At 36.6% G+C, this 12,142-nt stretch overlaps 1 protein-coding gene across 1 annotated transcript in view; it reads right to left on the reverse strand.

The window, feature by feature from the left end:
- The window catches only part of TRAT1 (T cell receptor associated transmembrane adaptor 1), a gene marked incomplete at its 5' end in the record, with an annotated part of 49,204 nt that overhangs the window by 12,482 nt on the left and 24,580 nt on the right, over window positions 1–12,142 (reverse strand). Inside the window, 2 exon segments of the mRNA XM_079921435.1 lie at window positions 2,715–2,751; window positions 10,449–10,559. Of these exon segments, the coding sequence (XP_079777561.1) occupies window positions 2,715–2,751; window positions 10,449–10,559 (148 nt within the window).

A 12,142-nucleotide genomic window follows, 5' to 3' on the forward strand; every position in this document is an offset into this window, starting at 1 on the left:
TGAAGAATTCTAAACAAGATGGGGAAAGAAAACTAGAGCAGTGGCACAGAGCTAGGGGTGCCCAAGAGGCAACCAAGAATAAGGTTTTTGGAACCTATAAGCACATTCTGGAGGATTCCCCAAAATACTTAGGTTAGGGACTGGACTTCTTGCATTCGCACAGGGTTGGAGCTTGGATTATGGTTACTTGTACATTAAAACAAATAAACAGAAGGCTTGAAAACATGGAGATACTTTGGTTCCAAGTGTGGCAGCGGTCACAGTGAGGGTCTCATCTGCATATCTACCTGGAAGTCTGAGGCACCAGGGAAGGCTACCCAGGAGTTCTACTGTCATCAGGATACTCAACCCTGGGAACAGGTGGGGATTTGTCCTAAGTCCTTGAGAGAGACTCTGAACACTGAGGAGCTATAATAAGCTTAGTGTAAATCTGAACTGCTTTCCTAAATTAAGGGGTAAATATAATTCAAACGGGTGGGAATTTTCTTAGACCTTAATTTTCACCTAATAAAGCATTCAGCCTTTTTTTTTTTTAAAATCAGTCAGCTACCCTTGTAAGTACAGTATTATATTATAATCCATACTTTTCAGATGATAAAATTCCACTTCAGCAATGCTCATTTTCCCAAGATTACAAACCTGGTAATTGCAAGAGTGATTAACATCCAGAACTGTTTGTACCTCAAACCGATGATATTCTCACTGCATTATCCTCTTAACACAGATCAAAGGACAAGAATTGTGTAGAATTACGTTTAAAGGACAAATAAAGTGGCCCAGGGGTAAATACCAGGAAGTGTATATTTAACTTTCTATTAGATATAGACGCTTTGCTGTCCTTAAAGTGATCATGTTCCTGACTTACTAATGTAGGAAGGCAGGGATTTGGGGAAGCAGGAAGATAAGACCAGAGAAGCAAATTTCTTTCCCCTCCTGCATAGCTTCCCACCTAAACCAATGCTGAGTAGGATCAGGGGGGCAGTGCAGCAGGGAACCCAGTGTGAGGGAAGCTTGCCTCCCTTCTACCCAGCTTTGAACCATCTAAGGACTGAGGCAGCATCCACAATTCTAGCCCTACCTAAGAAAGATAGCCCTTATTTCCACCTGCTGTTTTAATGTTTATTTCTTAATGGCTGGAGATAGTTCATTCGTTTTTTTCTGAAGCCTCCATGCTCTCCTATAAAGGTGACTTTGGCTCCCAAACTACATAATCAGAGAAATAGACAATCTGTGAAGTACATACATAAGCTTGTGAATTAATATGCCAGCCTCTTTTTAATAGATACAATCTGCATCGTATATTCAAATTTTGCCTAAATGGAGATTTATTACAGTAGATAACAGATTATTAAATCCTTGAGGGAAGGATCGCATCTTTTCATCTTTGTATCTCTGTTGTCTAAACAAATGCTTATTTGTTGAATGAATATTTATTGAAGGAACAAATGTTATAAAGGAACAAGCCTCCTTTCTGAATTTTCCCTGCAGCTAAGAGCCTGCTTGCTTTGAGATGAGTGTTTTACCAATTTTTCTTTCTGATTCTTCCCATCCTAATCCAAAAACCACCAACACAGTCTTTGGTAGAACGATAGTATCACAAGACTTTCTATCACACTGCATCTTAACTGCCTTTCAAATGACAAGAATCAAATCAATCGTCAGATTAACTTCTACATGGTTATGTAGGATTCTTTTTGTCATATTTTTTGTTGTAACCAAATCAGCAAACCACTCTTGAAATGAACTAATGACTTAAATTATCTCATGTTATAGAATCCAATGTTAAAAACAGTCATAAAATATAGATTGTCTTTTTTGTGTGGGTCTGCCTGTAGCCCAGATCTGAATCTTCCAGAGACATTTCCACACGGAGAAGAATTGTTTTTTAAAAAAGGACAGTTTAGAGGCCAATAGAAAGCTTGCAGTCTTACCCTGTACAGTGAGAAAGCTTTGTGTTTTTGAAAGACCTTTTCAGCCTTTCAGTTTACCATTTCAAAAAGATCTTGAAGAATCCTCTAGGAAATTTTCTATATTTAGATTTTTTTAATCCTAAAAGAGGAATTTCCAATCTAATGATACATTTGGGTCAGAATATATTGTCCAAGAAAATGAAACTTCTTTACTATGTTTTATATTATAAACCTTCTTTAAAAAAAGTTTTATACTACACAAATTTGTCTGCAACATTCTTAATAAGTGTAAGCAATTAAGTTATGTTATGTCTATAACTGCATATTATTTTAGAGTTATTTATTGGCAATACCCTTAAAATGGCACAGCACAAATCATCCTTGTTTATGTAGGTGTGCATACATATCTTAAATTGTAACAATATTGCCAGATTTCTTACTACCTTGAATTCTTAAGAGCCACACAATTCTATATTTAATTAGACTACATTTTTACAACCTGAACTGAATCCTAATCTAGGATATCTTCTTCCAAAATTAATGAGGATTCTGTAGATAACAGGTTAGAGTTTCATTTTGTCCTTCATCCAGCTCTCTCACTGACTCAGGATGAGTAAGTAACTAGGGCAGATAATAATATTATAACTATTATTCTTCAGGTGGAAATAAAAGTAATTAAAACTCACTTTTCATTTTATTTTAACCCAAGTGAAACATTCCTGAGCCAAACCTATAAGCAATATAACGTTAGTTACTTCTCCTTATTCCTTGGGAATCATAGTCTATGACTCATATTCTACATACCTGGGAAAGTAGTCATCGGAGTACGTGTATGTTTTATCTGAAAGATATTCAAAATAGACAAATTAAAAGAAATTTTGACGTACATGTCTTAAACCTTCTAGAGCATGCTCTGAGGGGAGCTTAGCCTCAATGCCAGTTAACATCTTTAATCAAGCCACTTGACCACCACTGTTTGAACTAGGGATAAGGATATTCTCTGATTTGGGCCAATCAGGTTCTCTCTTGGTAATCTGGAATGAAAACATGGTGCAGCTTGGCAGTAATGCAGAGCCCAGCTGTGTGGCCATTTCATGCAGGGAAACACCAAGCGGAGTACACTGGAAACCTGTCCCTGCCTTTTCTGTGGTTCCAGCCTGTTGTGGGGCCTGGCTGTACTCTCTGCCTTCAGGTTCTACGAAACACCTCTGCTTCCTTCTGACAGATTTCCCTATTTGCCCTTGCTGGTTTGGTTAGGCTTTTCTTCCTTATCAAGAAAAAAAAAAAAAAAAAAAGTCCCTAGAAGACACTTCTATTTATTTACTTATTTATCTAATCTTGGAGTGCCCATTATCATTTCTTGCTATGTGACAACAACATCATAAAAATAATGTTCAGGAAGTTCCTCTGGTCATGATTACATTTCACCCACATGGTAAAAATAGAGAGGTAAGGAGAGATAAGGGTTCTAGGGAGAAGAAATCCAGAAAAGGTTGGCAACACAGTCTCTAAAAGTAATCAAAACAGTAGAATGGCTCTTAAGGGAAACAGTATGCTGGTCTGCAAAAACCAGACTGACCGGAGATTTGATGTAAGATTGTAAAATCATGAAAAAAGTAGGGGTCAAATCTCAAAGTATCCACTGTTGAACCTTGGAGGTGGTGGTTCAAAGGCAAATGAAAGGAAGTATTTGTACTTCAAATTAAATATGTGTATTCAAAATTGGAAAAAAATAGTTTCAAGAAATTTTTAGAGAGGCAATAGGGAAAATTAAGAGAAATTCAGAGTTCAGTTTTAATAATTAAGGTCAAAATTATGAAGGAGTGTGTATTACTGGTTTCTCAATAAATTTTCTTTGAACTGAATTGTTGTATATAATATGATATTTATTATATTTTGATTGCATTTTATTAAACCTGGCATTAAATAAAAACCAAAATCTTGCAAAAGCTATCATATGAAAGTAAAGCCCAGTATTATCTAAGTCTCTGACAGTGACTCAGAGACAATAGCAATCAAATGGTGATCTTTCCGTTTTAACATTTGGAAAACACTGTGTGTTGGTAAGAAACTGACAAAAATGTTTCCCAATAATTGAGCAAGTCACCAAACAACTACAAAGACTATTTTTAGTTAGATTTATGTGTGACAAAGTTGTTATTCTCCAGAGAGGTCATTAACTCTTAGAGAAACATTAAATAATGTTTCAAACAAATTATTAAAATCACCACATTGGAGGGCGAAATGGATATGTCATGTGTCAATGTGTTTGGAAGAATTCTGTACAGGACCAACGCGGGAAGTTTTTGCAAAGCACAAACATCAAGCAGCTATGGGACCGAAAGTGATGAATCCCATTTGGGATCTGTCAGAAATACGTTTCTTCTAGCCCACAGTCAATGTCTTACCATGGACTGCATCTAAAAGATGCAGCTGTTTTCAACTACCTTCGGACTAGTTTTGTGAATATGAATGCAACATGGATGTGGGGAGAAGCCTAGAGAAGTCTACTGTTGCACAGTAGCCACAAGTTAATGGAAGCCCAGCAAAATCAGAAAGCTTGAGAAATGTAAAAAATATCAATAAGCATAGGAATAAAAATTAGTTAATATAGATTAGAAAATTGTTAACTGGAAAATATAAAGTATGTATTGATTTCTTTTTATATGAAGTACATGTTTATACTCAGGTCATTAATTATTATTCAAATTTGTCTGGAATTAAAGTGCATACACAAGAATTTAGCCCACCTGTAGCCTGAGGTATCATGGAACAAATTCAGGGTTAGGAATCAGAAGACACTGGATTTGGGTACCAGTTCTTCAATGCATTTCATTGCAAATGAACATGAAAATCATTGCAAAACTGATTCTTAGTTTATCAATAAAATAGTGTTAATAATGCCTATATCATGGAGTAGATGTGGAAGATAAATGAAATAATTTATGTAAAAACATTTTAGAAAATGACAAAGTTGGTTATCAATAACATATTTCTAAATCCATATCCTGCAGCAAGCCACGTTTAATTGTGCTGATTTGAATTACGAAGTTTCTTCATTAAATAGATTAGCTGAAAAGTAGTTGATATAATTTAAATGCTATTTGAAAGATAAAAAAATTATAAGTAAAGCTTGATTTGAAATGAAATAATCAAACCTCACCTTTTGCAAGAAGATTTTCACCAATTGAGTAGTAAATTCAAAGAAAAGATAAAAACAAACAAAAAATAATGACAGTACTTAAATAGAATTAAAAAAACTAGATATGGAATAAAAATGTTTCTCCAAACAGACCAATAGTTCTTAAAGATAATGTGGATTTTCCATTTGGAGGTGCTTAGAGTATGAATGATGGTGCCTGGAAAATACACTGCTGTAATATGTAAAAGGATAGTTCTATAGAAGGAAAAGGAAAATGTATTAGCAGCAGAGAAAAGCAAATAAATAAATAAATACTTAAAAGATTTAGACCAAAAAGCTTTGTGTGAAAAAGGAAAGAGAAACAACTATATAAAGGCTACAATATAATAATGCGATGCTTAGGTGGAATGAAAGGGAACTAAAACAATGTGAAGAAGGAGAAAATAAGTAATGGGTAAAGGATATTACACATCAAAACCAACTGTATTGAAGAAGCCCCCTGAAAGGGAACCTTAAAAGTTTGAGGTCACCACATCACACTACTCTTAAAATTTAAATGTATAATCTGGAGTGGGACAGTCAGTACTTGCGTGGTTTTAGTTTTACAGTACTTACCATAAGAAGTGTGATAGAATATGATCTCTTTCAATAGAGGTATAGCAGTCAAAGGTTTAGAGGTTACAGCAAAGGAGAAAGGTCTGCAAGCTCAGGCTCCCGAAAAGAGCTTGCTCTGTCCTCAGGCCTTATAGGTTTATTTAAAAGTAACTGGCATGATTTAAAACCTACTTAAACATTTCAGTTATATTTAATAAAATCAAACACAGTTTTTATTTTATTATAAAGCAGTTATGTTTGCAAGACTCTGTGTGAGAAAAGCTGGGTGAGTTTTCTTAATCCTCTCTTGTGATTCAGATATAAACACTGTGGTCAGGTTCATGGTTGAAAGGGTGTGAGCTAACATTTTCTTTTATGTTTCCCCTTTATAGTGTTCACTCTTCCATGTGCGATACATAACAACAAGAAACAAGAACACATGGTTTGAACTCCATAATACAAATTTTATGATACATTTTTAATGTGAAATATGTGGCATAATTTTCTAGCAAATAGGAGATACACTGATAGGACTTTGATGTATGAGCAAACCATGCAGTTCTTTATCCTTCTCAAAACAGAGAGGAAAGCTTAGATAATATTTTGGGGACTTAAAGGAAGAAAAAGTGAATGCATTCCTATCAGGAAAAGAAATAAATATAATCCTAGTAAAGAACAGATTTGGACAAAGAATCACATACAAATGAAAGATTTATTTGGGGGGAAGGAGGACTCCATTTCAAAGCTTCTACCTAGCCCTGCTACAGAAAACATCAAGGAGTGGCTTATCTTGTCTATCTGATTGAATGTGTAGATACTGCACTGTTGCTGGGATAGAGATTTTCTTTTTTCAGCTATTTAATACACCTGCAAAACTTACTCACTAACTGTTTGCCAAGGTGGAGTCATATCTTGCAAGTTTCTTAGCCACAAAGAATAGCACAAAGATGTAGAAATAAAAAGCTACATAAGGCCAGATGCAGGGGCATTGTGTACACAGACCAAGGGGCAGAAAAACTGGCTAATATGATGCAATCTCTTCTAGTCTGTCTGTCCAGGAGAAACAAAACAGTGAGGAGTCTTCAGGAGGACTGAAAAGGAATCCAACAGTTTGCAGAGCTAATCCCAAATCCACTTGGAATCTCTGGGTGAGAAAGAAAGACAGTGCTGTTTGCTTATATGAGGTAGAAAGGATGGGTCATTAGTAATACTTGAGTGGTTGGGAATGGACTGCAGAGAGAAAAAGGGGAGATGGGTTAAGAACAAAGGGCCTTATCTGGCAACAACAAACACTGTTCCAAGGCTAATCTTAAATTTGCACATCTATAAAGTGCAAGACCCAGGGTAATGTGCTCCGCCTAAGGAGTAAAGATCCAGTGAAGTCTCAGTCTTTTTTTGTTTTTTTTCTGGATCCATGAGCTCGGGGGTGAGCCTACCCATGACCCAACCCAAGTCCCGGTGGTGGAAGAGGGTGGTACCATAATTCCTAGCAGATTGCAGGTCTAGGGTATTCAGGGTGGGGTGGGGTGTGGGGGAAAGAGGGTGTCCTAAAAGGATGGGAAGGTGCACATGAGGGTATGAGATAACACTCCATCCCTATACTTGACCCAGTGCTGAAAATTGTGACTCCCCTGCTGGACACTTCATCCTGCCTGAAGTAGTCAGACAGAGTCTGTGGGACCTGGCTCAGACCCGGGTAAGGGCGTAGTGTCTTTGGCTGGTGGGAGTGATGGCGCAGTGCAGCAGTGAGGGGCCTGAGCATCAGGGGGCTGTGGTGGAGACTGGAGCACTCTGGCATGTCTCCACTCCCCTCTCTCTAGGTGTCTTTTTCTCCCCCTCCCACTGGCGTCTCTGTCTTTTTCACCATCCTTAGAAAGGGAGAGGCAGGGCTCTGCTGCAGGGCAATCCACTGGGCTCATATGCATCTGTAGGGCATAAGATCACCATGAAGGAGTCGGTGAGGGTACAGAAAAGGGATGTGTTCGAGAAGTCTTTAGCTCTTTATTGCTCAGATAAATTAATTGGAGACAGACTAATATTTAGAACCAACTCCATGGAAGCCTACAGAAAACTCTCTAAAATGAACCTGTATGTTCACAGACTTGAACACAACCGTTACCACTAAAACTCAGGTTATTGTACAGACATGTTAAATAATAAAGAGACGGGGGGCAGGAAATGGGATGAGAGCTGGAGAGGGCTTAGAGAGTTTAAGGATGGTGGGAGGGGTGAAAAAGCCAGAGAAACTAATGTTCACTGAAATAACAGACATTAAAATTAAATGAAGCCATAGTAAACCTCTAACAAACATTTGTGGAAGGAGTGAAAGAAGGAAGCACCCGGGCCACCAGGAACAGTGATGTGGGCTGTACCCTGTCCAGGACCCACCTACTAAATCCTCAGCACTGTGCTAAGGTATCTGCATACTTCTCACAAGAACTCCATGGTCTAGATAGTATTTTCCACATTTTGTAGATAAGGAATCTGAAAGTCAGAGAAGTTACGTTCCTCAGACAAGTTCTCCCAGGTAGATATTGAAAACAGAGTTCTAATACAGGTCAGCTTGACTTCAAAAGCCGTGATTTTAAAAACAATTGAGGGAACTGAAATTGATTTTTAAAAGTACATCAATAAATGTCATTCACAATTTCCTGTTTTTTTTAAGCGTTCTTTCCCACTCTGTTGATTTTAGGCAATAGAGTCACGTATAGCATGCCTGGGTTTGTACAATTAGAAAGAAGAAAAAAAAAATCTGCCTTTGTAAAAAAAGAAAAGCCCACTTTTTTTTAGTTAGGCAACTGTCTTTTAACAGTGGTCAACTAATCATCACAAGCAATTAACTCCCCCCAAAAGTTTGTACGGTAGCAAAATGGTATGAATATGGGTAAATAAATTCCAATACACAAACAACCAAAAATGAGAATTGGAAAACCTATTCACCTTGTGTTGTAATAGACTGGTACAGCCAAATAGTTCTGGGCAGAAGTAATAGGTCAGTAAAATTAGACCAGCCCTGGTCTTGATCACATTGATAAAAAGTGATTTAAACATACATATTCCCCACAATTCAATGCAATCATAGGGCTGAAAAAAAGGACTATTTAGGTTGAAAGTAAATAGGTCAAATTTGCTAAATAAAATTTAAGTTAAACAGTTGGGTTTACATTAAACACATAAAACCGCTTGTTCCCTGGCCCCATACACATCTCCAGAGGATTTCGGCCGGAATCAAGCAAGAGTGAAAGTACTGGCTCAGATAAATTCTTGTCCTGGTTCCCACCTTAAATTATTTCATCTCTTACAGCTCTCAGTTCACCTTTTACTAATTCAGGTGACAATATTATCTGCATTCATAAAATACTTCAATAAAATAATTGAAATGTAGTCATCTTAAGCTATTATACAAAGAAAAGTGCTACTCTTAGCTCTCTTCTTTCTATAAAGGAAGGAAACTTTTTAGAAGATGTCTGATGGGTCATCTTGCACTGACATATAAAGTTTGTTAGTCTGAAAAATATTTGAAAATAAAAAATAACTACTGAAATCATTGCTAATGAAAATGTGTTGCTTACCTGGAATTTCATCTTTGGCATAGACATGATATAATAGAGAGCCTAAACGAGTGTTGGGTTTCTGGCTGAGGACATTGGGTCAACAGTGTAAAAGGAGCATGTGCTGGTGGAAACTGTTTTAAACAGATAATTAGAAAAACTGAGCACTTATCCTTGATTTTGGTATTGAATAGATGTGAGACCTCAGCCATGTCACTTCATTTGCTAGTGACTCTCATCTTTGTTTTTCAAATCTGTATGACAATAATGCCTTCTTCATACCTTACATTAGCATTATCAACACTTAAGACACTCTTAAGCGGATCAAGGACTCTCTCTGGAATCTGACCATTGTTCTAATTTAGCTTCATGTACTTTTACTTGGACACATGTACTTAACTTAGTTTTGTTCACTTTGCTTTATTTATTTTCATCTGTTTAAAGAAAATGTATTTACCTTTTCTTTTCTATTTGTTTACCACTTAAATGTCCTGCCCCCAAGAGTTTTTTGGTTCTAGAATATTAAGAGCACTCCAAGAAATAGCTGAACTTTCATTCCTCCATTCACCCGTCATTGTGTTCAGCATACATACCTATGTTGAGTGCCTACAGTGTGCAAACATTGTGCCACTTGATGCGCACCACACTAATTCAATCATGGCACAAGAGGGTGAAAGCCACGTGGTTAATACTTCTGCCCAGCTTAATGGAAAGAAAAGCTGTCGGTGGCAGATCCTAGACTCTGGGAGTGTTTGATAAAAAGCCCGTGGTTCAGTCTATTGCTTTTCCAGTTCCCTTCTGATCCCAACCAAGCCTGCTGCACTCTAGAGGCCGACCGTTGCTGAGAAGTTTGAATAGACTCGTGTGGAACCTTAAAGACCTAGTCTTCACTCTTCTCATCACACACCAGAAAGAACCTTTACAGATGCTCCAGAATAGGCTACAATTTCATGAGTTGTTCAACTGGAGGAGGAAGATGGAAAAATACATTTTCCCAGGATAATCCCTTCCTACGCTGTACCCTCTAGTAGAGATAAAGCTAAAATTGGGAGTCTGTTTTCATTTCTAACATGATTACATGTTTAAATTAAGAGAGCCCTCAGCGTGAAAAAAAAGTACCAGATAGATTTTCTACAGATAAAAATATCTTACTGAATAACATTTCATAAAATCATCTTATTCTGTAGGTTTTCCAGTGACTCAGTATCCACTCAAGCAGGTTTCATATGGCTATTTCTGAAAATGTCTTACCTTGTCGCTGCTTTTCCACATAGTGGGAAATGTTGAAGATAAGCGATATAGTCAGAGCTAAACCCAAGAAGGCTAGAATTGCCCAGACATAAAACTGGCATTCAGAGTTTTCTGTGAACAGAAGAAAACACACGCTTAATATAGTAGCTGCGTACTCATTTGTTTTGAGCTAGGTATTCCCACAATTAAAACCACTGTGTTTATTCACAACAAAGGACAAATCTCTGTCAAGAAATTAGTTAGCATTGACAGCCAAAGGCGTTTTACAGATTTCAAAATGGGTATTCAAATTCCCACCTGGGTAAAAGGAAGCAAGTGTCCCACATTCTTAGTAAAGATGAAATGGAAGACATTTTTAGTCTAGCTACTAAGATTTGACAAATAGTGACAGGTTATAAAAACTTTGGTTCAAAATTAAGAACTTCCATATTATGCAGAGTCATAATAGGCTATACTTTTCCCGTTTCTTTAATCCTTTGTCTGTAGTCATATTGATTCCATGCTTTCATTATTATGGAGAATCACTTATCACTTTCTACTAATCCCAGTACTGTAGGACACTGTGTGTTGGGATAAAACAATAATACTGGAATAATAGTAACCCAGTTTTGTCAAGACTGGCCATAAGGAGTTTTCTCATACTATTTAGAGCTCCATGAGCAGATAATGGAGGGTTGATTCTGCTCTTCCCCTCTGCGAAGGCCTCTTTTTTCATTCCTGAGCTGTAAAGGGGGTTTTGTGGGATATTGCCTGTCAGCTGCCCTTGATTATCTATGGCAATCTTTACACATACATGAGTGACTACTAAGATAATTAGCCTAATTACAAATATATTTGTAAATATATTATAAAATATGAGATATAGTTACATACATATATAAAATTCGGCTAATTATCTTAGTAGTCATGTACCCATGTGAATACTGACCCCAGAAAAATAACTTGTGATTGTATAATACTATATATTTATGTATTCAGTCAGTATCTCTTCTGTGCCAGGAACTATGCCCTATATTAGGGAATCAAAGGCAAAGAAAACAGAATCTTTGCCCTCAAGGAACTCTGTTTAGTTGGGGATGTGAATGTGTGAGCATATAATTAGAAATGCAATGTGAAAATAGCTACAACAGAGATTATGTTCCTTCAGAGTCCCAACTCTCTCTCTGTGGCTGCCTAGAACATTTTAAGCCCTTTCAAAGAAATCCAAATACGTTAAACACAATAAGCAGAAGAGGCAAAATCTTTAATAGGAGGGAAATTAGCTTTACTTCCCTATAGCCTGTCTTTAAACCATCAAATAAAGACTCCCTAAATCCAGATGTTCTTTGTGTTGCTCTATTTTACTTATTTTTCTGAATCTCAGATTTGACGTTTGAGTTGTTAATTTTCTTTGAATTATTAACATTGCAGTGGTTGTTGAACTGCCCTCTATGTATTTGAGTTGCTTTATTTATTTATTGGCATCATTTATTTTTAAATGAACAGTTAGGCATAGTGGTGATTAAATATATAAAATATATATTTATTTATGATATAGATGTACATATACATATAATTTGCATATCACTTATTCATCTATACATTGCTTTTGTTTGAACTAGTTTGTGTCTCTTTTAACACCTGTCTACTAATGTCTGCTACCTCCTTAATTTTGTACCATGTAGTTAGATGTTCAAAATACTATATGCTCCACA

This window comes from Stenella coeruleoalba, assembly GCF_951394435.1.
Source record: "Stenella coeruleoalba genome assembly, chromosome: 5".
NCBI lineage: Eukaryota > Metazoa > Chordata > Mammalia > Artiodactyla > Delphinidae > Stenella > Stenella coeruleoalba.